Consider the following 26,920-nt stretch of genomic DNA (forward strand, 5'->3'; position numbering starts at 1 on the left):
GCCCTGACAGAGATCACCCACCACAAGAAGGCCAAGCAGCGTGCGCTGACTGGGAGGACGAGCTGGACCGGGGAGAATCAACGACAGAAGCCCGAGAGGCAGCGGCAATAAAAGAATTGGGGGGGTGGCACACGGAGAGATTGGCGAGGTCGGGGTTGAGACCTGAGCCAACTCCCCATGCTTACCGTGGGGAGCAAGTGACCGAGCAAGCACCGTATTATGCGGTGATGCGCACTGTGTCGCCGGTGCGCACTCACAGCCCGGTGCGCTCGGTGCAAGCTCCTCACAGTTGCCGTGCTAGAGTTGGCCGTCAGCCAGGAAGAAGTGCGCCGGCTCAGCGTGTCTGGTCTCCAGTGTGTCTCTACGGCCCAGGTTATACTGCGCCTGCTCTACGCACGGTACCCCCGTTCACCAGCGCAGTACAGTTCGTCCCGTGCCAGCGCCCCGCCCTTGCTGGGCTACAGTGACCATCCAGCCAGGATGGGGTGTGCCAGCTCTGAGCTCCAGACCTCCGGTGCGCCTCCGTGGCCCAGTGTGCCCTGTGCCTGCTCTGCGCACCCAGTCTCCTGTGTGTCTCCCCAGTCTGGTGAGACCGGTTCCAGCTCCCCGTAGGAAGCCTCCAGTGATGATCAATGGTCCGGAGCCTCCAGCGATGCTCCTCAGCCCGGAGCCTCCAGCGACGCTCCTCAGCCCGGAGCCTCCAGCGACGCTCCTCAGCCCGGAGCCTCCAGCGACGCTCCGCAGCCCGGAGCCTCCAGCGACGCTCCGCAGCCCTGAGTCTTCAGCGACGGTCGGCAGTTCAGAGCCTCCGGCGCTGATCCGTGGTCTGGTTCCTCCGGCGACACAGAAGCGGGGGGATCAGCGGGCGGTGTGAGGGCTACGTCCCGAACCAGAGCCGCCACCATGAGTAGATGCCCACCCGGACCCTCCCCTATAGGTTCAGGTTTGCGGCCGGGAGTCCGCACCTTTGGGGGGGGGGGGGGGGGGTACTGTCATGCTCTGACTTGAGAGAGTCGTTTTTCTCTGTTTGATTAGGTCAGGGTCTGACATGGGGTGGGCATTCTATGTGTTTTATGTCTATGTTGTTTTTGTATTTCTTTGTTGGGCCGAGTATGGTTCCTAATCAGAGGCAGCTGTCTATCGTTGTCTCTGATTAGGAATCATACTTAGGCAGCCTGTTCCCCACCTGTGTTTGTGGGTTATTGTTATTTCTGTGTGTGTACGGCACAGTGCGTTACGTTTCTTGCTGCGTACCTGTTTATTGTTTTGGTTTCGGTTTCCCTCAATAAAGATGTGGAATTACCGGCACGCTGATCCTTGGCTCCTTTATGACAGGGAATTTGAAGATTCAGAACGTGACACTTACTGAAAGTGTGGGTGTGTGTGTCCACACCTTCTCCTTGTTACTCATTTAGTCAAAGGCAGGGGTGCAACTTTCACATTCTGAAATTGTGATACAAAACGAGGCAACAGTGTGCTTTTGGACCATGCAGATGCCTCCGAGCGGTCGGGTAGGCTGTCTGGAGTAAAAAAATTATTATGTTCCCCCAACTTCTAAAACCAAAGTTGCTCTCCTGGTCAAAGGCAATAACTGCCTCAGCCTTAGGATAGTTCTTGGTCAGGTGCATGCAAAGCTGATAGACCTGAGAGAGAGAGAGAGTGTGTGTGTGTGTGTGTGTGTGTGTGTGTGTGTGTGTGTGTGTGTGTGTGTGTGTGTGTGTGTGTGTGTGTGTGTGTGTGTGTGTGTGTGTATATGTTGAATGGTTTACGGTTGTATTGACAGTGTGTGTGTGTATATGTATATATATGTTGAATGGTTTACGGTTGTATTGACAGTGTGTGTGTGTATATGTATATATATGTTGAATGGTTTACGGTTGTATTGACTGTGTGTGTGTGTATATGTATATATATGTTGAATGGTTTACGGTTGTATTGACAGTGTGTGTGTGTGTATATATGTATATATATGTTGAATGGTTTACGGTTGTATTGACAGTGTGTGTGTGTATATATGTATATATATATGTTGAATGGTTTACGGTTGTATTGACAGTGTGTGTGTGTATATATGTATATATATGTTGAATGGTTTACGGTTGTATTGACAGTGTGTGTGTGTATATATGTTGAATGGTTTACGGTTGTATTGACAGTGTGTGTGTATATATGTATATATATGTTGAATGGTTTACGGTTGTATTGACAGTGTGTGTGTGTATATATGTATATATATGTTGAATGGTTTACGGTTGTATTGACAGTGTGTGTGTGTATATATGTATATATATGTTGAATGGTTTACGGTTGTATTGACAGTGTGTGTGTGTCACGTCCTGACCAGCAGATGGAGCTAGTGTTTTAGTTTTGGGGTCAGGACGTGGCATGTTTCTATTGGTTAAATGTTGGGTGGATGATTGGGACTTCCATTTGAAGGCAGGTGTGTATAGTTGCCTTTGATTGGAAGTCCTATATAGGTGTGTGTGTTTTTCTTTGGGGTTGTGGGTGGTTGTTTTTTGCACTGCGTTTCTAGCCTGCAGAACTGTAGCTGTTGTCACTTTGTTTGAATTGTTAAGTGGATACTCTACTCCTTTATTTTAATTAAAGATGAGTATTCACATACCTGCTGCGCCTTGGTCCATTTCTACAGAAGACAGCCGTTACAGAACCACCCACCAAAGGACCAAGCAGCAGAAGAGGAGGAAGCCACAGGAGAGAAAAAGGGAGGAATGGACATGGGAGGACGTCCTGGACGGCAAGGGAGCCTACACCTGGGAAGAGATCCTGGCCGGAAGGGATCGCCTCCCATGGGAACAGGTGGAGGCACTCAGGAGAGTGGAGGCAGCTGGACAGAGGAACCATCGGGAACGTTACGCTGGAACACGGTTGGCTAGGAAACCCGAGAGGCAGCCCCAAGATTTTTTTTTGGGGGGGGCACACGGGTAGCTTGGCCAGGCCAGGGAGGAGCAGTAAGCCAGCTACCCGTGACTACAGGGAGGTGCGTACGAGGTGGAGGGCGCCATGTTACGCTGAGGTATGCACCATCTCGCCTATACGGACGCACAGCCCAGTTCGCCCAGTACCAGCGCCCCGCAGGTGCCAGGGCAAGGTGAGCATCGAGCCGGAAGGGGGGATGCCAACCCTACAATCAAGACCGCCAGCGCGCCCTTTCGGTCCGGTGTTTCCCGCCAGACGCACTAGCATGGAGGTGCGTGTCTCCAGGCTGGCACGTCCTATACCAGCCCCATGCATCAGGAGTCTAGTGTGTCAACCCAGCCTCGCCAGTCAACAGTCACCAGAGCTGCCCGCCAGTCAACAGTCGTCAGTGCTGCCCGCCAGTCAACCATCACCAGAGCTGCCCGCCAGTCAACAGCCGTCAGAGCTGCCCGCCAGTCAACAGTCGTCAGAGCTGCCCGCCAGTCAACAGTCGTCAGAGCTGCCCGCCAGTCAACAGTCGTCAGAGCTGCCCGCCAGTCAACAGTCGTCAGAGCTGCCCGCCAGTCAAGTCGTCAGAGCTGCCCGCCAGTCAACAGTCGTCAGAGCTGCCCGCCAGTCAACAGTCGCCAGAGAGGTCAGACTGCCCTGAACTGCCGGAGTGGCCAGACTGCCCTGAACTGCCAGAGTGGCCAGACTGCCCTGAACTGCCAGAGTGGCCAGACTGCCCTGAACTGCCGGAGTGGCCAGACTGCCCTGAACTGCCGGAGTGGCCAGACTGCCCTGAACTGCCGGAGTGGCCAGTTTGCCGGAGTGGCCAGACTGCCCTGAACTGCCGGAGTGGCCAGACTGCCCTGAACTGCCGGAGTGGCCAGACTGCCCTGAACTGCCGGAGTGGCCAGACTGCCCTGAACTGCCGGAGTGGCCAGACTGCCCTGTTCTGCCAGAGTGGCCAGACTGCCCTGTTCTGCCAGAGTGGCCAGACTGCCCGGTTCTGCCAGAGGTGCCCGCCTGCCCGGATCGGCCAGAGTGGCCCTCCTGTCCTCCGGCCCAGCCCGAGTGGCCCTCCTGTCCTCCGGCCCAGCCCGAGTGGCCCTCCTGTCCTCCGGCCCAGCCCGAGTGGCCCTCCTGTCCTCCGGCCCAGCCCGAGGGGCCCTCCTGCCCTCCGGCCCAGCCCGAGGGGCCCTCCTGCCCTCCGGCCCAGCCCGAGGGGCCCTCCTGCTCTCCGGCCCAGCCCGAGGGGCCCTCCTGCTCTCCGGCCCAGCCCGAGGGGCCCTCCTACTCTCCGGCCCAGCCCGAGGGGCCCTCCTGCTCTCCGGCCCAGCCCGAGGGGCCCTCCTGCCCTCCGGCCCAGCCCGAGTGGCCCTCCTGCCCTCCGGCCCAGCCCGAGTGGCCCTCCTGTCCCCCGGCCCAGCCCGAGTGGCCCTCCTGTCCCCCGGCCCAGCCCGAGTGGCCCTCCTATCCCCCGGCCCAGCCCGAGGGGCCCTCCTGTCCCCCGGCCCAGCCCGAGGGGCCCTCCTGTCCCCCGGTCCAGCCCGAGGGGTCCTCCTGTCCCCCGGCCCAGCACGAGTGGTCCGTCTGCCAGGGTCAGCCCAAGTGGCCCATCTGCCCGGCGCAGTTAGCAGCGCCACCGAAGTGGGCTACGCCAACAGTGGAGCAAGGTCCACGCCCTGCACCTGAGCCACCTCCAGGATAGGTGGGTTGGGGAGGGAGGGTGTAGCACAGTGCCGTCGGTGACGGCAGCCACCCTCCCTTCCCTCCCTTATTGTTTTAGGGTTATTGTTTATGGGTTTTGTGTTGTTTTTTGTTGTTGTTGGTAGGTGCATTCCGGGGTCTGCACCTTGAGGGGGGGGTACTGTCACGTCCTGACCAGCAGATGGAGCTAGTGTTTTAGTTTTGGGGTCAGGACGTGGCATGTTTGTATTGGTTAAATGTTGGGTGGATGATTGGGACTTCCAATTGAAGGCAGGTGTGTATAGTTGCCTTTGATTGGAAGTCCTATATAGGTGTGTGTGTTTTTCTTTGGGGTTGTGGGTGGTTGTTTTTTGCACTGCGTTTCTAGACTGCAGAACTATAGCTGTTGTCACTTTGTTTGAATTGTTAAGTGGATGCTCTACTCCTTTATTTTAATTAAAGATGAGTATTCACATACCTGCTGCGCCTTGGTCCATTTCTACAGAAGACAGCCGTTACAGTGTGTGTATATGTTGAATGGTTTACGGTTGTATTGACAGTGTGTGTGTATATATGTATATATATGTTGAATGGTTTACGGTTGTATTGACAGTGTGTGTGTGTGTATATGTTGAATGGTTTACGGTTGTATTGACAGTGTGTGTGTGTATATATGTTGAATGGTTTACGGTTGTATTGACAGTGTGTGTGTGTATATATGTATATATATGTTGAATGGTTTACGGTTGTATTGACTGTGTGTGTGTGTATATATGTATATATATGTTGAATGGTTTACGGTTGTATTGACAGTGTGTGTGTGTGTGTGTGTGTGTGTGTGTGTATATATGTATATATATGTTGAATGGTTTACGGTTGTATTGACAGTGTGTGTGTGTATATATGTATATATATGTTGAATGGTTTACGGTTGTATTGACAGTGTGTGTGTGTATATATGTATATATATGTTGAATGGTTTACGGTTGTATTGACAGTGTGTGTGTGTATATATGTATATATATGTTGAATGGTTTACGGTTGTATTGACAGTGTGTGTGTGTGTATATATATGTTGAATGGTTTACGGTTGTATTGACAGTGTGTGTGTGTGTATATATATGTATATATATGTTGAATGGTTTACGGTTGTATTGACAGTGTGTGTTTTCACAGCGGTGTGCTCGTCGTCCTGTCTGAACGGTGGGAGGTGCATCAGGCCTAACAGGTGTCACTGCAGTCCAGGGTGGAGCGGGCACGACTGCTCTAGGTGACAAACCACACACACACACACACTACCAGACCACTCTGTACTACTAGACCACTCTGTACTACCGGACCACTCTGTACTACCGGACCACTCTGTACTACCGGACCACTCTGTACTACCGGACCACTCTGTACTACCAGACCACTCTTTACTACCAGACCACTCTGTACTACCAGACCACTCTGTACTACTAGACCACTCTGTACTACCAGAGCACTCTGTACTACCAGAGCACTCTGTACTACTAGACCACTCTGTACTACCAGACCACTCTGTACTACTAGACCACTCTGTACTACCAGACCACTCTGTACTACTAGACCACTCTGTACTACTAGACCACTCTGTACTACCAGACCACTCTGTACTACCGGACCACTCTGTACTACCGGACCACTCTGTACTACCGGACCACTCTGTACTACCGGACCACTCTGTACTACTAGACCACTCTGTACAACCAGACCACTCTGTACTAATAGACAACTCTGTACTACTAGACCACTCTGTACTACTAGACCACTCTGTACTTCTAGACCACTCTGTACTTCTAGACCACTCTGTACTACTAGACCACTCTGTACTACTAGACCACTCTGTACTACCAGACCACTCTGTACTTCTAGACCACTCTGTACTACTTGACCACTCTGTACTAACAGACCACTCTGTACTTCTAGACCACTCTGTACTTCTAGACCACTCTGTACTACCAGACCACTCTGTACTACTTGACCACTCTGTACTACCAGACCACTCTGTACTAACAGACCACTCTGTACTACTAGACCACTCTGTACTACTAGACCACTCTGTACTACCAGACCACTCTGTACTTCTAGACCACTCTGTACTTCTAGACCACTCTGTACTACTTGACCACTCTGTACTACCAGACCACTCTGTACTACCAGACCACTCTGTACTACTAGACCACTCTGTACTACTAGACCACTCTGTACTACCAGACCACTCTGTACTTCTAGACCACTCTGTACTTCTAGACCACTCTGTACTACTTGACCACTCTGTACTACCAGACCACTCTGTACTACCAGACCACTCTGTACTAACAGACCACTCTGTACTACCAGACCACTCTGTACTACTTGACCACTCTGTACTAACAGACCACTCTGTACTACCAGACCACTCTGTACTACCAGACCACTCTGTACTACCAGACCACTCTGTACTACTTGACCACTCTGTACTACCAGACCACTCTGTACTACCAGACCACTCTGTACTACTAGACCACTCTGTACTACCAGACCACTCTGTACTACTAGAGCACTCTGTACTACTAGACCACTCTGTACTACTAGACCACTCTGTACTACCAGACCACTCTGTACTACTAGACCACTCTGTACTACTAGACCACTCTGTACTACCAGACCACTCTGTACTACCAGACCACTCTGAACCTCTAGACCACTCTGTACTACTAGACCACTCTGTACTACCAGACCACTCTGTACTACTTGACCACTCTGTACTACTAGACCACTCTGAACCTCTAGACCACTCTGAACCTCTAGACCACTCTGTACTACCAGACCTCTCTGTACTACCAGACCTCTCTGTACTACCAGACCACTCTGAACCTCTAGACCACTCTGTACTACTAGACCACTCTGTACTACCAGACCACTCTGTACTACCAGACCACTCTGTACTACCAGACCACTCTGTACTACTAGACCACTCTGAACCTCTAGACTTTTCTGTACTTCTAGACCACTCTGTACTACCAAACCACTCTTTAGTACTAAACCACTCTGTACTACTACACCACTCTGTACTACTACACCACTCTGTACTACTACACCACTCTGTACTACCAGACCACTCTGTACTACCAGACCACTCTGTACTACCAGACCACTCTGTACTACCAGACCACTCTGTACTACCAGACCACTCTGTACTTCTAGACCACTCTGTACTACCAGACCACTCTGTACTACTAGACCACTCTGTACTACCAGACCACTCTGTACTACTAGACCACTCTGTACTACCAGACCACTCTGTACTACTAGACCACTCTGTACTACCAGACCACTCTGTACAACTAGACCACTCTGTACTACCAGACCACTCTGTACTACTAGACCACTCTGTACTACCAGACCACTCTGTACTACTAGACCACTCTGTACTACCAGACCACTCTGTACTACTAGACCACTCTGTACTACTAGACCACTCTGTACTACCAGACCACTCTGTACTACCAGACCACTCTGTACTACTAGACCACTCTGTACTACCAGACCACTCTGTACTACTAGACCACTCTGTACTACCAGACCACTCTGTACTACTAGACCACTCTGTACTACCAGACCACTCTGAACTACTAGACCACTCTGTACTACCAGACCACTCTGAACCTCTAGACCACTCTGTACTACTAGACCACTCTGAACCTCTAGACCACTCTGTACTACTAGACCACTCTGAACCTCTAGACCACTCTGTACTACTAGACCACTCTGTACCACCAGACCACTCTGTACCACCAGACCACTCTGTACCACCAGACCACTCTGTACTACCAGACCTCTCTGTACTACCAGACCACTCTGTACTACCAGACCACTCTGTACTACTAGACCACTCTGTACTACCAGACCACTCTGTACTACCAGACCACTCTGTACTACCAGACCACTCTGTACTACTAAACCACTCTGTACTACCAGACCACTCTGTACTACCAGACCACTCTGTACTACTAAACCACTCTGTACTACTAGACCACTCTGTACTACTAGACCACTCTGTACTACCAGACCACTCTGTACTACCAGACCTCTCTGTACTACTAGACCACTCTGTACTACCAGACCACTCTGTACTACCAAACCACTCTGTACTACTAAACCACTCTGTACTACCAAACCACTCTGTACTACCAGACCACTCTGTACTACCAGACCACTCTGTACTACTAAACCACTCTGTACTACTAGACCACTCTGTACTACCAGACCACTCTGTAATACTAGACCACTCTGTACTACTAGACCACTCTGTACTACCAGACCACTCTGTACTACTAGACCACTCTGTACTACCAGACCACTCTGTATTACCAGACCACTCTGTACTACTAGACCACTCTGTACTACCAAACCACTCTGTAGTACTAAACCACTCTGTACTACTAGACCACTCTGTACTACTAGACCACTCTGTACTACTAAACCACTCTGTACTACTAGACCACTCTGTACTACCAGACCACTCTGTACTACCAGACCAGTCTGTAGTACTAAACCACTCTGTAGTACTAAACCACTCTGTACTACTAGACCACTCTGTACTACTAGACCACTCGGTACTACTAGACCACTCTGTACTACCAAACCACTCTGTACTACTAGACCACTCTGTACTACTAGACCACTGTGTACTACTAGACCACTCTGTACTACCAGACCACTCTGTACTACCACTCTGTACTACTAGACCACTCTGTACTACCAGACCACTCTGTACTACTAGACCACTCTGTACTACTAGACCACTCTGTACTACCAGACCACTTTGTAGTACTAAACCACTCTGTAGTACTAAACCACTCTGTACTACTAGACCACTCTGTACTACTAGACCACTCGGTACTACTAGACCACTCTGTACTACCAAACCACTCTGTACTACTAGACCACTCTGTACTACTAGACCACTCTGTACTACCAGACCACTCTGTACTACCACTCTGTACTACTAGACCACTCTGTACTACCAGACCACTCTGTACTACTAGACCACTCTGTACTACTAGACCACTCTGTACTACTAGACCACTCTGTACTACCAGACCACTTTGTACTACTCGACCACTCTGTACCACCAGACCACTCTGTACCACCAGACCACTCTGTACTACCAGACCACTCTGTACTACTAGACCTGTCTGTACTACTAGACCACTCTGTACTACCAGACCACTCTGTACTACTAGACCACTCTGTACTACTAGACCACTCTGTACTACCAGACCACTCTGTTCTACTAGACCACTCTATTCTACCAGACCTCACAGTTCTACTTGATCACACACAGCTCAAAATATGTCAGGAACATCTCTAGTCAGGAATGACAAATCATAACATTAATAATGCTCATAAGGAAATCATTATATCTTCCTGTGACGCTCGTCGTAAGGAGTAGACCAAGGTGCAGCGTGTTGAGTGCTCAAGATAAATATTTATTAAACTCAGAACACTAAAGCAAAACAACAAATAACGGAAAACGACCGTCACGTTCTGCAGGCTTTACAGAGCTGTGCAAAAACACGATCCCACAAACCCAGGTGGAAAAAAACCCTACTTAAGTATGATCTCCAATGAGAGACAACGAGGACCAGCTGCCTTTAATTGGAGATCATCCCATACAAACCCAACATAGAAATAGAAAACTAGAACCTGAACATAGAAATATAAAAACACCCCCTGTCACGCCCTGACCAGTCTACCATAGAAAATAACAGCTTACCATGGTCAGGACGGGACACTTCCCCTTTTCCTGAATGAGGCCTAGTTTGTGTCTGTGTCATCATTTGAAGGAAACCCTAGTACAGCAATACAAAGTGACCTACTATATAATCTCTCTGTAATGTGAGGCACTCTCACCAGACCTAGGCTCAAACAATATTTGAAATAATTGAAAATACTTTACCGGCAGTGCTTGATTGAGCTTGCCTGGCTTAATCAACCACTAGAATAGTCCCAAAACTGCAAACCCACCCATGGCACTATTAACAGGCTTAAGCAGACACTCAAAGTATTTGTAAGGTTTCATGTAGTATTTCAACCCAGGTCTGTGTCTCAGCTCAGCTCTCCCTCTCTGTCTGTTGGAGTTGGGCCAAGGTATTGCTGGACAGAGAGGCTCAGTACTAACTGGACACATACAGTGCATTCGGAAAGTATTCAGACCCCTTCCCTTTTTTCACATTTTGTTACGTTACAGCCTTATTCTATAATGGAATGAATAAAATAAAAAATCCTCATCAATCTACACACAATATCCTGTAATGACAAAGCGGAAAAAGGTTTTAAGATTTTTTTGCAAATTTCACACAAATAAAAACCAGAAAAAACTTATTTACGTAAGTATTCAACCCTTTACTTTGAGACTCGAAATTGAGCTCAGGCACATCCTGTTTGCATTGATCATCTTTGAGATGTTTTTCAACTTGATTGGAGTCCACCTGTCGTAAATTCAATTGATTTTACATGATTTGGAAAGGCAAACACCTGCCTATATACAGTAAGGTCCCACAGTTTACAGTGCATGGCAGCGCAAACACCAAGTCGTGAGGTCGACAGAACTGTCGGTAGAGCTCCGAGACATAATTCTGTCGAGGCACAGATCTAGGGAAGGGTAGCAAAACATTTCTGCAGCATTGAAGGTTCCGAAGAACACAGTGGCCTCCATCATTCTTAAATGGAAGACGATTGGAATCACCGAGACTCTTCCAAGAGCTGGACGCCCAGCCAAACTGAGCAATCGGTGGAGAAGGGCCTAGATCAGGGAGATGACCAAATACCCGATGGTCACTCTGACAGAGCTCCAGAATTCCTCTGTGCAGATGGGAGAACCTTCCAGAAGGACAACCATCTCTGCAGCACTCCACCAATCAGGCCTTTATGGTAGAGTGGGCACACGGAACCCACTCCTCAGTAAAAGGCACATGAGAGCCTGGAGTTTGCCAAAAGGCATCTAAAGGATTAGAAACAAGATTCTCTGGTCTGATGAAACCAAGATTGAACTCTTTGGCCTGAATGCCAAGCGTCACTTCTGGAGGAAACCTGGCACCATCCCTACGGTGAAGCATGGTGGTGGCAGCATCATGCTGTTGGGATGTTTTTCAGTGGCAGGGACTGGGTGACAAGTCAGGATCAAGGGAAAGATAAACAGAGCAGAGTACAGAGAGATCCTTGATGAAAACCTGCTCCAGGGCGCTCATGACCTCAGACTGGAGTGAAGGTTAATATTCCAAGAGGACAACGACCCTAAGCACACAGGCAAGACAATGCAGGAGTGGCTTCGGGACAAGTCTCTGAATGTCGTTGACTGGCTCAGCCAGAGCCCGGACTTGAACCCGATCGAACATATCTAGAGATAGCTGTGCAGCGACGCTCCCCATCCAACCTGACAGAGCTTGAGAGGATCTGCAGAGAAGAATGGGAGAAACTCCCCAAATACAGGTGTGCCAAGCTTGTAGCATCATACCCAAGAAGACTCGAGGCTGTAATCGCTGCCAAAGGTGCTTCAACAAAGTACTGAGTAAAGGGTCTGAATACTTATGTAAATGTGATATTTCATTAATTTTTTTATATATATATATATATTCAATTGTTATTTCCCCTCAACAATCTACACACAATACCCTATAATGACAAAGTAAAAAACTGTTTTTTACTTTGTCATTATAGGGTATTGTGTGTAGATTGATGTACAGTATCTGGCTGACTGCACCACTCTAACAGAGAAAGCTCTCCTAATCTGACTGAACATCTAGGTAAAGATAGTGTCAGGAATTTATATTTATTTCCAATGTACTGCAAAACTCAAGGCTGACAGATATAACTGAATGAGAAAACCTCTCTCTCACTTCTGATTGGACTCATTTGGCCATTTGGCTATGAGCCACACTGCAGGGCTATCCATCCATTGTGATGCCACTTTTTTTTTGCCTACTCTCTCACTGGGAAAACAGCCAACTGGGCTTTTTCAAACCCCAACAGTCAGATGAAAACAGGCCGGCACCGAGTAGTTTATAACTACGGGACTAATGGCAATGTTTTCTACATTTAAAATATCAAGCCAGGAATAAAAGGTTTTCAAAATGACAAATGATTTAGTCTAATAGTCTTTTTCATTTTCTCTCAACTTTACAGGAAAAGGAAAACAGGATATTTTAATATTTAAGTCCATTCAACGTGAAAGAAGATTTCGCTCTCCATGAAGGGAATTTTGTGTAATTATTTCATAATTGTAAACCATGAATTCTGTCCCCCTCCCAGGGAAACAAAAACAGATACATTTTGTAAAATAAAGCTGTATTTTTTCATATATAAAATGAACAGTATTAAATATGCTGCTATACTTGTACGATGTGTAAAAACGATGTGATTGTCCAATGTATATGTGTAAACTATTCTCACGTTTTTATTAAAGCATAAAATACAACTGAATCGGTTCCATTCACTCCAACTATATGTTCCTCAATGTTTTTCAGAGCCAAGCCTATGTGAGCAAGTGAATGGCATCAGATTGCTCTATCGTATGATTAGCTGATATGTTAAAAACCTAAGTGTTTGCAAGATGGCAGGTGTCTGCAATGTAGTTGGGCTGGAACGCCACTAGTATCTCATCTCTGTTGTTGGGTGTTGTGACACTAAGGCATGTCTGGTGCCGGCAGTGGCTCTCTCCATGCCTTTACTATAGTTCCCTAATGATCCTTCTAGAATCAGTGTGCCAGTAGCATACCACCCTGCATCCCACTGCTGGCTTGCTTTTGAAGCTAAGCATGGTTGGTCCCTGGATGGGAGACCAGATGCTGCTGGAAGTGGTGTTGGAGGGCCAGAAGGAGGCACCCTTTCCTCTGGTCTAAAATAAATATCAGTGATTGGGGACATTGCCCTGTGTAGGGTGCTGTCTTTCGGATGGGATGTTAAATGGTGTCCGGACTCTCTGTGGTCACTAAAGATCCCATGGCACTTATTGTAAGAGTTGGGGTGTTAACCCTGGTGTCCTGGCTAAATTCCCAGTCTGGCTCAGATACCATTGTCACCTAATCATCCCCAAATTATAATTGCCTTGTTCATCCCCTCTCCCCTAGGTCATTGCTGTAAATGAGCATCTGTTCTGTCAACTTACTAGGTTAAATAAAATATTCATAGTGCTTTAAGATGGATGTGAGAGTCAATGTTGCTTTAGATTGCGTCTAAAGGGCTCTATTCAATCAGATCTGCAGAGGTTGTTTTGGCGTGGAGGTGAAACTGCGTTAGAGCTGCTAAATCCACATGCGGTTCCTGGCATTATACCTAATGGGGACATTGCCATTGGCTGCACAGCGTCACATTAAGCGAAATTCAAATGCAGCCTTGTTTACAAGTTCAAACACTGGAATGTGAGATGTAGGCTAATCTACACCTCAATTACGATGATAAATTCTAAATCATTTAATATGTGCATAATTTCTATATAGCCTACACTTTTTCGTTCTGAAAGTCTAACACGACTGGGATGGGTGTAGCGTCGTGACAAGGACTAAGACGGCGCCAATGCAGTTACACCTCAGACGTCAGCTATGCGGGTGTGGGCTATGGCTTGGTCTGAATCGATGCCTGAAAGCATTCTCCCTTTACTGTAGTTACATGAGGCCTTCTAGTCAAGACATGATGCTTTAGAATGTATAGAATCTTAGAGACTACACATTTCTAAGCTATACTTTCGTACCTACTAAATCTAGATTAACATTAGGCTATAAAACACACCATGCAAATGGGACGCATGCTCAATTCTAGTCTAGGAAGTTAAATATACAGTTGACTACCGCGCCATGAAGAGTAGTGCAACCCTAGTCCATTAACTCATCCCCAAAAAACTATTTAGGGAACTCATACCAGACATCAGCATTCATCTTCATTTATTGAATCCACCCACTTCAACAGAACAGTCAAAATCCCAACAGCATTGCTCTAATATATAAAAACACATCTAAAATATTATGGTCCTTTTCAAAAATGGAGATAAATTCCTGACCTGAATAAGAATGACTAATACACCGGAGGAATTAGAGGCATGGTTTAGTATTAACATTTAATAAAAATAAAAAACCATTTTGAATTAAAACTGAATGTTTTGTTGTGCATATGGTGGAATCTGGTCCTTCGAGAGGGAATTGGACTATAGTGGAATTATTCCTTCCAAGAGGGAGTTCGGTCTTTAGATGGTTGGTGGTGGCGTTTGTACAGCGTCAGTGCAGATGTGCGTGTGGGTCAGCCTCTTCCTCATGACCTCAGAGCGTTGACCTTCTCCTCCAGTTTGGCTTCGTTGGACCCAGAGAAATCGTCCACCTGGGAACGACACCACGAGGGATTCTAATATCACTTTCAACGTACCACAATAACGTTCAAAAACATAGGCTGGTACAGCGGTACAGCCGACTGTTATACTAAATATAATACAGTCTTTGGCCCGAGAGGGAAATCAGTTAAAGTGACCATCAGTTAAGTGTTACTCCTTTTATTATTATTTATAAAAAGGAAAAGATTCATTACAAGAAAATACCCACCTTTTTCTCATTCTTGTAGAAATGGAACGTCGGCATGCATTTGATGTCACAGTGTTTGGCCACATCCTATAGAAGGAGAGGCAGAGTGAAGGGGGATTAATATGTAGACCAAACAAGCAATATATCATGACAGATCAACCAATAGAGGCCAAGTCTTTGAAAGCTGCATGGTTGATGATGGTGATGGAGTCTGCTGATGATCTTATAGCCACTGGACTTCTCTTCCACTCTGTGTAGCAGACACTTGACTGATGCTTCATCAGGTCTGGGCGCCAGAAAGAGCACCACTCACAGTTCAGAATAGTAGCCAGTCGTCCTCACTACGAGCCCTCTGCCTCAGCATTCCTCTACTGCATCTCCCATTCCTCTCAAATCCCTGTTGTACGTTTTTTCTTTTTTAATGGCTATTAGGAGCCATACTAAAAAGGTACAGTAGTAGTGTAAATAAACCGGCTCCCTCTATAAAAAGCACATTGATGTGGTTGAGTATCACCCAGTAAGGAAGGCCTTAGTTAGGACAAACCTGTCCTGCCTAACTGACTGGGCAAATCGCCTCAAGCCTTCTGTAATAATATACAAGGGAAAAGCAGAAGAGCAGGTCTTGGAACCCCCCCCCCCCTGTGTACACCCGGCCACACAGTAGTCTACATGACTGCATACTATATGACCCAACGCAGACAGCTGAAATAACAAAAACACCCAACGTGAAGCCACTTCCCGTAGCCACAGCAACAAAGTCACACAATTGGATAGTAACCCTTCACCTGAAAACTGCCGACCAGCCAGACAGTCGGCTCTTCTACTGACCCCACTTTCCTAACCAAAGTATTCTCTCGAGTCTTGTACTTCAAGAGATAGCCTCATGGTGTTTCCCAATAGATCTACATACATTTGAGGTCTAGTCAATGTTAGGCAAGCCATCCATCTTTACAAAGAGTTCTGTATTCAAATACACCAACTGGACTGTTTGTACTAATTCACAGGAAATCTGATAACGTCCCATTTCATCACTTCAACGTTCAGTACATAATGTCCAAGCACTTTCAACAAGAACAATTGTTCAATGTTTGTGGAACACACACACACACACACACAACTGACTCACCGCTGCCTCGTCCACGTCCACCTTGAGGAAAACCACATTCTTGTTCTCTGGTTTTTCCGACAGCCCCTGTAGAGGAGCAGAGAGAGGTTAAACGGCAAGGGTCAGCAAGACAGCCCCAATGGGAAAACAGGTCTAGCAGTGTACTGCTGGCTCAACTAGAATTCCAAAATTCTATTAGCTTCCCCAAAATCCCCAGGTTTTCCAGAGATCCTGGTTCGAAGATTCCCGGAACCGGAGGAGAGGGGGGGAATCCAGAATCCTACAACCAGGAAACTTGGGAATTTTGTAACCCTTAACTCAACTAGATGAGTCAGACACAGCAGCTCATGTATCCACCTGTCTATTATTGACCCAGTACTGTCCTTCTAGATAGAGACATACCATACAAGGGGTATTGATGGAGGACGCACACCATAGGTTGACTCACATCTCCACTTGAATGCTATGTAACGCGAGTATTGACCCAGTTTTCCATTTTAAAAAGTTTACGGCAAGGCCCTTCTTAACAACCCTGCTCTGCCTCAGTGGCCTTATGGCTGATCATCTCAGCATTGTTCATTAGCATTCTGTTTACAGTTTATATTAAGGGCTCTTCACTTGATAAGTGCAATGTTCCAAGTCCTAGGAGGCTTCCTCAACGGTTGCCAAGACGACATGGCCACCACAACACAGGCTACATCCTAAATGGCATCCTATTCCCTAGTTATGGCACTACTTTTGACCAGAGTCCTATGGGCCCTGGTCAAATGTAGTATACTATGTAGGGAATAGGGTTTGCACACAGTTTTTTTGTCTTCCATAATATCTCTGGCTCAGACCATCCAACCCCTTCAGACTCCCCCTACTTGGCATTGAGGCCTCTCACAGGAGACCATCTGACAGCTATAGCTAGCAGGGTGCATCTTAACTAGACTAGGCACAACTGGGCCTGTATTCATACAGCATCTCAGTGGGAGAGCTGATCTAGTAACATCCACCCTGTCCTTGTAATCATCTACTGCATCTTGCCTATGCCGTTCGGCCATCGCGCATTCATAGATTTTTATGTACATATTCATTCCTTTACACTTGTGTGTGTATAAGGTACTTGTTGTGAAATTGTTAGGTTAGATTACGTGTTAGATATTACTGCATGGTCGGAACTAGAAGCACAAGCACTTCGCTACACTCGCATTAACATCTGCTAACCATGTGTATGTGACATAAAATGTGATTTATTGATTATGATCTAAAAATGGAGAACTGATCCTAGCTCAGCACTCCAAGTCTAAGACGCTTTATGAATACGGGCCCTAGAGCAAGATCAGAAACTAATCAGAAGAACCTTCCCGCGTGAATAATGATACAGCTAAGCTAGGGAAGTTGAGTGTTGGACCACTCACTTTGAAGAAGGGCGCGATGTTTTTGCAGGGGCCGCACCAGGAGGCTGTGAAGTCTACTACCACCAGCTTGTCTCCCGCTTCCTTCAGGGCAATGAAGAAGGAATCCTACAGAACAATAGAGAATACTTTATTAATAAACTGTGAGGAAGATCCTACAGAACACATTATTGTCCATCCACAATGAGAATGACAAACATAGAATATGTTATTGGCCATCAACAAGGTCTGGCATCATAAGAATATAATACTTTATTGGTTGTTATGAACATGATAGTGGTTTATAGGACCTTGTTTAGCGTGAACAGGACTTTGGTAAACTATCACACACACGATGATTGACAGGGGGCACTGTGTTGAAGCCGTCCCTCACGTTGTAAAAAAATATTTAGGAAGCTATAGAAATGCATTTATTCATGTCTACATTTGTTTTTGACACATGTATTATATTATTCGCACACCTAAATGTATACTTTCAAATTATATGATCTGACCTAAACATACAAATAAAAATATATTCCTTAAAGTATGTTTTCAGATTACTAATGTTACCGTCCCTACTACAACAACTTAAATACCTGTCATTTTGTCCTTTAAATACTATAGAATTGCATTAATTCCTATGAAAGAGTTCCTACTGGGGAGTGCCAACATGGCCGACCAGTGGCTTCAAAACCTCTTAACGGCCAATACATAACCGCAATCCGTGGTTTATACACATCACTGCCCGGGACTGATTCCAACTGCTCAACACTTAGAACATTGCAACCATGATGATGCAACACAGCCCATTAAAGTCCAGGTTATCTGGAATTTAAACACTAACTGGGACGGTAGCGATTTAGCCGGCAAGTTAGAGGTGATTGAAAACGTTTGCCTAGTCCAGATAAGCCTAGCCAGTTAGCTGCATGTTAGGAATGAACATTCGATGACAGGCGCAGCGGCGTGAACGTTATTAACGCTTCAAAACCCCCAAACTGAGTTAGGATGATCAATCAAAAGAGCTATGCACGAAGCAAAAACATGTCTTACCTTATCTTCAATTTCGAGAATCATGTTGATGGTGCTTTATTGGCGGTCTGTTACAACACAATAGTAAGCTCCTGTGACAGCAAGCGGCTTTCAGTGTGTGAAGTGACGCCGCCGGGTTTATAAAAGCCGCGCATAAGCCCTGCCCCTCGTGGGCGATCCACGAGTCACCTGCTTGATGGGGATGACAATAGAAACATTATAGCAGCTGCTTAATGCAATGCAAATGATACATTTTCATATTTTATGTGTAGATTAGGCTATTTCTCAAGACTGCAAATGACTTGGGTCATTCAAATGCATGGAATACTTGAACATAGTATTTCCTGGAGTGAATCAAAAGGGACCACAATTGGTTTGACTATATGAATGCTGCATATTGTGTAGGCAACATGTACAATAGTTTATTCCACAAATCACGGTGACTTGACAAATTCCTGGTTTACTACAGAACCAGCAGGGGATTGGTTGAGAGAACCGGTGAGTCAAGAAGCAGGGTCAAATAGCATTGGAGCTGGGAAAGTAATTGCACTTAACATTCAAATCAAATGAGAAAGTAATCTACTCTGTGGATTGATGGACCAAAGTGATCAGAATGAATAAAAAACATTGTAATATTCCCATCAGATGACATTACTGGTATGAATCATGCTTTCCTTCCTTCCTCATGGTTATGTACATGACAGGCTCTCACCATGAGGATTGTCTTATTACAGAAACGAACATCTTGTCACCTGAGCTCTACTGAAATTCAAATCAGTACCTAAAAATAAAGACGTCTCATTCATATCAAACAAAGGGATGTTGTAGACAGCTAAGGGGCGATAGACCTTACACTATTGTTTTGGGATCCACTCAATGACAGCGTAGGAGCACAGGAGCTTCAAAGCCCTGGGTCACATTCATTAGTGCACATCGTAGTAAATGTTTTCAAATGGAAAAGGACTTCTTATTGGACAATTCCAGGTAGTCCCTCCCTGTTTTAGTCCTTTTTACTGCCGTTTGGTGCCTAATGAACATAGCCCTTTCTTCCTGCTTTCAAGGAGATGAGAAGCATTAATTATGAGCAGAGTTATTTTTAGAGCTATAGCTTGCAATAAGACAGAACAACCTAGGTCTGTGGTACAGTGTGGCGATGCACATCTTGCCATTACTAAATTACTACTGGGTCGCCTACGAAACACTATCAATTCGTTTGAATCTGATTTGTGAGTAAAACAATGAAGTCAGACAACAAAAGCCATAAAAATACTTTAATACTTCTTACAAAGTAAACATTTGGATTCAAGGACGGACTATGATGTGAATGTGTAATAAGGTTGTGCTACAAATGCACTATAGAAAAATGATTCCAGAATGCAATGTCATGGTTACAGTTTGGCTTTCCTATGGGAATGTTCCTTGAATTCTAATTCTATGATAGAATATCCATTGAAGCCACCTAAACTTTAACAATAGCTTTTCCAATATTGTCTCCCTGCAGCATTCCCATAAAGGCAGCAGGCATGTTCTCAAAGCCTTCAGTGACATGCTCACGACACTGCAGTTTCCCCTGTGGATAAAAACATAACATTAACAGGTCTATAATCTCTGATAGTCAGACATTTCATATTGTAAATATGAATAGCTCGAAATGAGATGAAGGCTCACTAGAATAACAGGGTGTACAGCTAACAGACATCTACACAATATGTAAAACATGGTGTCCCGAAATTGTTAACCAATACAGCATTTTCATGAGTCTGAACTTCAGACAGTTTATGTACCCTGGGTACCATCCTGTTTGTGCTAACATTCCCCTCGTTGTATTCCATGTCATAAGCCAAACATGTCAGACAAGGAGTGTAATGTTAGCACAAAACAGGTCTGGATTTCAGGCTAGTTTTTATCCTCAGTACTGTACTTGCCTCCCTCTTCCAGGCCATCAGTCTCCTCAGAGCTTCTTGGTTCTTATGCTCCCACCTGCCCACCAGGAAGCCCTCCATCTTCAGCTGCTTAAAGATCATGGTCAGGTGGGGGTAGGGACCTGTCCGAGAGAGAGAGAGAGAGAGAGAGAGAGAGAGAGAGAGAGAGAGAGAGAGAGAGAGAGAGAAAGGGGGAGAGTAAGAGAGAGAGAGCGATAAAGAAAGGGGGAGAGTAAGAGAGAGAGTGAGAAAGAGAAAGAGAGAGAGAAAGAAAGTGACAGAAAATGAGAGCGATGAGAGATATTGAGAGTAAGAGAGAGAGAAAGGAAAAGCAAGATGAGGAAAGAGATTATAGAGAGTGTGTCATATAGGCAAAGGAAAACAAAGATCTAATATGCTTCTTAATTCATTTTTATGCAATGAAACCAGAGGAGGCTGGTGGGGGAGCTATAGGATGACAGGCTCATTGTAATGGCTGGAATGGCATAAATAGAACCGTTCCATTTATTCTATTCCAGACATTACAATGAGACTGTCAGCTTCTAGCTTCCCCACCAGCCTCCACTGAATGAACCATTCAGCTGGTGACAGCATTCTGACTGTAATACTGGCTAATGGCGCCCTCTAGTGGAATATTGAAATGAGCACAGTCAGTGCACAATCTCAACACTCACAGCATATAAAGGTAACACAGCATATAAAGGTAACACAAACTAGAGAGTTATGCAATGTAGAGTTGTGTATATTTGAATGGGTTCTTTAAATGGGCATCTCTGTAAAAAAAGAGAGCGAGAGCAGACCTGTTTGTGGAGTGGTGTCATTGTATGTTGAGATGCCCCCACACAAGGCTATCCTTCCAAACTCCTTCATCTGAGGGATGGCCACACTAGAGAAAGGGCCTCCCACCTATGAAAACGTGGAAAATGTAAGTTATATCCAGGTAAATATGTTAGGATGAAATACCCGTTACAAAACACTGATAGCGTCCGACACTATATATCTGTCTAATTGATATTAAAACCAGAGTGAAATACTACTTTATAACTAAAAGGTAGCAGCCATATCTAACAATATAACAAGTATCAGAGTGAATTATTATATAACTACTTAATAACACTTTATATAAATACTTTACTACAACCAAATACTTTATAACTACTATATAACCTACGTTCTCAAAGAAGCAGTGGTAGCCGTCAGGTGAGGCAGTCTTCAGGACCTCCTCCAGAGAGCTGACTGTTTTGTAGTTGAAGGCCTCATCAAAGCCCAGCTCCTTGAGGTAGGCCACCTTGGTGTCGGAAAAGAGAAAAAGAAAATGAATAAACGAAAAAGTTAAGGAAAAGAAAATGAAACAATTTAACTTAATCAAGTGCTGCTCCCTTTTTTAATCAAAGGATAAGACAAAGAAACAGATGATGACCATTGCATTTTTGCCTCCCAGTCTTTCATTCAAATCCCTTTTTCATTCTTACCTTGGCGTCAGACCCGGTGGAGCCCACCACCCTGCAGCCCTTGATCTTAGCGATCTGGCCCACAGTGGAGCCCACGGCCCCAGCTGCAGCGTTCACCAGGAGGGTGTCTCCAGCCTGCAGCCCCAGCACCTCCTCCAGACCGTACAGGGCTGTTAACCTGCAATCAGATCACAAGGGAATAGAATAAAATACAACTTTATAGTCCGTTGAATACAGTCATTTGTCTTCCAAAGTTTTTCAATTCTCAAACCCCCAGACAAAGAGTGGTGATTCCATATATTGAAAATGGTTAACGAGTGATCAAACAGCGGAGACAACACAAGGTCTGTCAGCCTGTAGTCAGAGCACCATAGGGAGAGCTCTTTAATAAGAAGATTAACCATAGATGTGTCACCCATGTGGTCCAGTGGGAACACTCCCATCAGAAAACACACATGTACAACGCCAATGGTCGTGAGGCCAATCCCCGCCTCAGCCTTTCTCTCCTCCTTGCCCATCTCTCCCATATAATTCTACACCGTCGAAATAAAGCTTTTCAGATACTTAAAAACACAAGCAGTAGCATCAGACAGATGTTCATCTGAATTGTGACTCATTCAAACTGTTTAAAGAGTTCAGCGGAAAAGCGGAACAGGACCGTAAATGGTGACCGGAGACATCTGTGGCCCAAATCTTTGTTTTCATCAAACTCAGAGAAAAACATACAGATGCTTTTCCTGGCAGACTTGAGGTCAACATTTAATCTGTCATGAAACAGCTGTGTTGCAAATTCTCCAACACTAGCTCTACCCATTTGCTGACAGAATTAACTGTTAGCATCTCTCCTTACCCAGGCCCTTCTTCTGACCTGAAAACATAAATGTTCCACACTTTGTGGCCAGTGGTGATTCATGCCATAGTAACTCGTTTTTTTTTACTCTTCACCCTAGGCAGACGGGTTGCCTCCCACATTAATGTTCTGACATTCTGTACGAGTGCGGTTGCCCTCGGTCCGGGATTCCTGAGACTTTTACCCCAAAATAGAAGCCACTGGCACTCAGGAAGTCCCCCATTCCTTACCCAGGCATGCCGATGGCCCCCAGAGCCAGGGACATGGGGACTTCTTGTGGCCAGTCAGACAGAAGGTGTGTCAGGCCTGTCCCATCAGACACAGTGTGTGTCCTCCAGCCACATCTACCAACCACATGGCACCCGATTGGGAAGGCTGAGTTGTTGCTCTGGATCACCCTAGAAAACCACACGCACAAACAAATAAACAAACTGAATTAACTAGGGTAGTTGATCATACTTCGAGTGTTGATAACAAGCCTGTGTCAGAAGACTCAGATCGTAAAGTATGCCTAATGAAGAATCTCCCATTGAAAGTGTTTCTAGTCACAGAGAAGGTTTAATCTGGGACTGCGACAACCACCCTCATAGGTCCTAAATTGTTTATCTAGAGACTAATTTGAATACATATGAAATGTCAATGGAAGCCTTTGGGAATTCCGAAACAATCTGCACACATTCACAAAGATACTTTAATGACAGTGTATTCAAGGAAATAAACTCCGTAAAATAATTTTAAAAGCCCTGGGGAGAGAATGAATGCAGGGGACAGTCATTTGGTTGTGTGTACTTATCCAGACAGACTCACTCTCAATAACAAACTTTGTCTGTGAAAACACATTGAACCACTCACTTGTGGCAGGAACAGAACCTCAGAACACACTGCCAAGTGCATTCAATTTGTTCTCTTACAACTGCAGTCACGAATGATAATCTACTGCCTCAGAAATGAATAACAGGTGCAGGACCCATTCTCTTCCAGTAAACGGCAGGCATGCATGTCCTCTCATGGTAGATGAAAGGCAGTTAACTTAGGCCTGCATCCCAAATGGCAACGTATTCCCTACATAGTGCACTGCTTTTGACCAGGGCCCACTAGTGCACTATGTAGGTAATAGGGTGCCATTTGGACGCGGACCGGTTTATTTTTCTTACTTGGCCACTTGAGTTCCGATCATCACTCCCCCCTCTTTCACACGCAGTCGGCTGAACGGTCTGGAAACAACCACAGGAGAACAATCAGATGAGCTGTTTTCTGTACTGAAATCTACTGAAGAACTGTGGTTTAGCAAAGTCATCATATTCCTTATAGATATCACATTACATGAAACATGACTTAAATGGCAAATGTTAGGGGAATCCAACCCCATCCCCTTTTTCTTTCAGACTTTTCTCCCCTACCTCATGTATGGATCCACACTGAGAAACAGTGCCTCGAGAAGCACCTCTGAAACAGACAAAACAACAACGTATGGCATCACTCATACCAGCTTCAGTCAGGTACAGGAATCTTGTACTCAGTGCAAGTACTGGTCCAGATGATCTAAGTCAACGTGATGAGCTCATCTCCACAGGTGTTAGTTTGTTACCTCCATCTTTAGGCTCTGGCTGCTGCTCCAGCTTCAGCTCAAAGTTGCTGTCCTCCGGGAAGCCTTCAAAGTGACGGGCCAGGACCCAGGTCTTGGATTCAACCATGGTTCTTTGCTTTGGACAACTGTGAAATAATATATTATTTACTTACTTGCTTTCAATACAACTAAAGATCACTCCGAGCCAAAGATCATCTTGGAACCTTTTCTACTTTTGCATCCTACCTTTAGCAACACGTCATGCATACTAATAGGTAGCTCTAAACTAGAGCCAACTAAAACAGTAGGTTGAGATATAAAATAAACTCAAGCTAGAAATGCAAGAGATACATTTAACACCCAGATGCTTCTATCATAACAGGATGACGAGAAACTACAGTACTTCAACAAAAGGACGCATGTTATTCAAAGATTGTTGATCAGCTGGTAAGCATGGTCACAGCAGTCTGTGCAGTAAAGAGTATTGTGCCAGCAAAAACAAGCATGCATTGATTTACAGTACTGTAGTAGCCTACAGTAGGCTGCTATTTAGAATAGCAAAATTCACATTGATCCCACAGCACTAGGTTAGCTAGATAAAGGACTTGCAGAATCTAGCCGAGTGCTGTGCATTGTTGCCAAATGAATACCGCGCAAGCCCGTATAACAGCGGTCTGTCGACCACCACCACAACAGGTGATGAAACGAGTTAAGCATGTCTCTCTTATCAATGCGTTTGAATGTCATACCTTGTCCAGCAAAACTCACCTCGAATAACTTATAAACAAATCATACGTATAAGGTCACTGTTCTCCATGCAGAATGAAAGAAATATCGAAACGTACCAAGAAACGCGCAAAAGAGCGTGGGCAGGTAGGCTCGACTACTTTCTCATTGGCTGAAGAAGTTGTTAGCGGACGTGGAACGTAATGTTGAGAGGGTGACTGGTTTCGGAGGAGAGCGCGACTATCCCTTTTGTAGCAATGGTGGTAAACGGCACTGCGCAAATTGACAAAGGAATCAAGAAATATCCTAATGATATTGTTTCTGCAGTTGAACAATTTATGCGATTAACATCAGTTTAACATTTGATGAGCTACATGGATTACTGACGTGTGTGGTCCAAACATATCAGGTCCCAGTGCCTGCACATGGGATTTGAGGTTTCAAGCGACTGAAGTGTATATTTATATATTTGTTATTATTTCGTAGCTTGAGTGGATGCATGTTCAATTTCTCTTCCCCGTAGTGTTATTTACTTTTCTTTAGTGAATTGTTTCATCCCCGTCCAGTTGCAGGGGACAATATTGTAAAGACCCGGTATTGTGTTCTGTGTTTGTGGGTGTGTTATGGTTCTCATGGCTACTAGCAGGGGTTAAATATGTCAGGACAGAGGGAAAGGTTGGGGGGGTATGATGGGTAATCCCGCGGGATTTGGAAATGCATAAATAGGGATTACTGTCTCATCTTCTCTCTCTTTCTGTTCGGGGCCTTGATCTGTTCCTATGGGAGTAACCCTTAATTAGACTTGGTATAATTGTGTACGTTCGGCATTTAGCGGCGTGGGCTGTGGCCTGAACAATAGCCCAGTTTAGGAATAAACCTGTGTTCTGACCTGCACACCTAGAGTCCGTCTCTTTTTCCTTTATGACCCAGCCGGGCTTTCGAACTACGGGATCAAGACTAGGCGAGTTAGCTGTTCAGTATAGGCTGGGTTAGCTTTAGCGTGACTCGCATCTACGGTCATGATGCTTGGGGCGAGGCGGAAAATTAAGGAAGAGTCGGACAATGTGTCCGTTGTGGGCTCGGGGGTACCCGGTCGGGAGGGTCGGGCGGCGACTGCCGTAGAAGAGCTGGAGGGCCACATGGCGGGAGTTAAATTGTCAGTCAGCAAGATGGCAGAACTGGCGGGTTTTCCTTCACACCGCTCGAGAGCAGACGTCACGGCGACGGGGATATCGACGTCACCGGGTGCGGAAATGGCGGGGCCTGCTTATGTAAACAGAGATGGCAGCGGCCTATTGCCATTAGCCACGGTAGCGGCTAAACTACCAAAGTTCAATGGACAAGGTAAATGGGAAGTTTTTTTCACTCAATTCGAGTTGTTGGCTAGAGCCGGGAGGTGGTCTGACGAGACGAAAGCGTTACAGCTTGCCCTGAGCCTGACAGAGGAGGCGTCGGAATGCCTGTTAACGCTAGCCCCGGACGAGAGGGGCGACTACGGTGCGCTAGTGGAGGCATTGGGGGGCCGTTTCGGCAGCGACGCGCAGCCCAACATGCTGCGGATTGAACTGAGTAACAAAAAGAGACTTCAGGGGGAATCATTAAAGGCGTTGGCAAGTGGTATTCTGAGCCTGACCAGGCGGGCTTATGCAACTATGCCGATTGGGGTGCAAGACGAGCTGGCACGGGACAGTTTTATTAGAGCGCTC

The 26,920-nt window shown here is 46.0% G+C and overlaps 3 protein-coding genes across 5 annotated transcripts in view; 1 reads left to right on the plus strand and 2 right to left on the minus strand.

Moving 5' to 3' along the window:
• LOC106577822 (sushi, von Willebrand factor type A, EGF and pentraxin domain-containing protein 1) overlaps positions 1-13,098 on the plus strand; it is a 192,557-nt gene extending 179,459 nt beyond the window's left edge. For both annotated transcript variants that reach the window (XM_045701416.2, XM_045701415.2), the window contains 2 exons: positions 5,785-5,878; positions 12,802-13,098. In XM_045701416.2, coding sequence (XP_045557372.2) covers positions 5,785-5,878; positions 12,802-12,832 — 125 coding nt within the window. In that variant the 3' untranslated portion in view covers positions 12,833-13,098. The remainder of the gene's footprint in view (positions 1-5,784; positions 5,879-12,801) is intronic.
• Positions 13,099-14,538: 1,440 nt separating this feature from the next.
• On the minus strand, positions 14,539-18,860 carry LOC106577817 (thioredoxin b). The gene is made up of 5 exons (XM_014156173.3): positions 18,720-18,860; positions 17,691-17,795; positions 16,309-16,374; positions 15,204-15,269; positions 14,539-14,985 (listed from the first exon to the last, which is right to left on the minus strand). The coding sequence occupies exons 1-5, from the start codon at positions 18,741-18,743 to the stop codon at positions 14,920-14,922; spliced, it is 327 nt and encodes a 108-aa protein (XP_014011648.2). The 5' UTR covers positions 18,744-18,860; the 3' UTR covers positions 14,539-14,919.
• Positions 18,861-19,955: 1,095 nt separating this feature from the next.
• LOC106577824 (prostaglandin reductase 1) lies at positions 19,956-25,537 on the minus strand. 2 transcript variants are annotated; one of them, XM_014156185.3, is made up of 10 exons: positions 25,334-25,537; positions 24,510-24,634; positions 24,322-24,367; positions 24,076-24,135; positions 23,152-23,319; positions 22,093-22,249; positions 21,792-21,908; positions 21,421-21,526; positions 20,624-20,742; positions 19,956-20,268 (listed from the first exon to the last, which is right to left on the minus strand). In XM_014156185.3, the coding sequence occupies exons 2-10, from the start codon at positions 24,613-24,615 to the stop codon at positions 20,158-20,160; spliced, it is 990 nt and encodes a 329-aa protein (XP_014011660.1). In that variant the 5' UTR covers positions 24,616-24,634; positions 25,334-25,537; the 3' UTR covers positions 19,956-20,157. The 2 variants fall into 2 exon arrangements, with proteins under 2 accessions (XP_014011660.1, XP_014011659.1); XM_014156184.3 differs by having other exon boundaries at positions 25,257-25,536.
• Positions 25,538-26,920: the final 1,383 nt, after the last annotated feature.

Source organism: Salmo salar, chromosome 18, assembly GCF_965601325.2.
Source record: "Salmo salar chromosome 18, fSalSal1, whole genome shotgun sequence".
In the NCBI taxonomy this organism is placed as follows: Eukaryota; Metazoa; Chordata; class Actinopteri; order Salmoniformes; family Salmonidae; genus Salmo; species Salmo salar.

Coding starts and splice junctions, on each gene's coding strand:
- LOC106577817 (XM_014156173.3), bottom strand. CDS start 18,743: ATGATTCTCGAAATTGAAGATAAG. Junction 17,796..18,719: donor TTCTCGAAATTGAAGATAAG/GTAAGACATGTT, acceptor ATTGTTCTGTAG/GATTCCTTCTTCATTGCCCT. Junction 16,375..17,690: donor ACATCGCGCCCTTCTTCAAA/GTGAGTGGTCCA, acceptor GCTCCTCTACAG/GGGCTGTCGGAAAAACCAGA.
- LOC106577824 (XM_014156185.3), bottom strand. CDS start 24,615: ATGGTTGAATCCAAGACCTGGGTCCTGGCCCGTCACTTTGAAGGCTTC. Junction 20,743..21,420: donor TGACACCACTCCACAAACAG/GTCTGCTCTCGC, acceptor TCTCTCGGACAG/GTCCCTACCCCCACCTGACC. Junction 20,269..20,623: donor TGATGGCCTGGAAGAGGGAG/GCAAGTACAGTA, acceptor TTTTATCCACAG/GGGAAACTGCAGTGTCGTGA.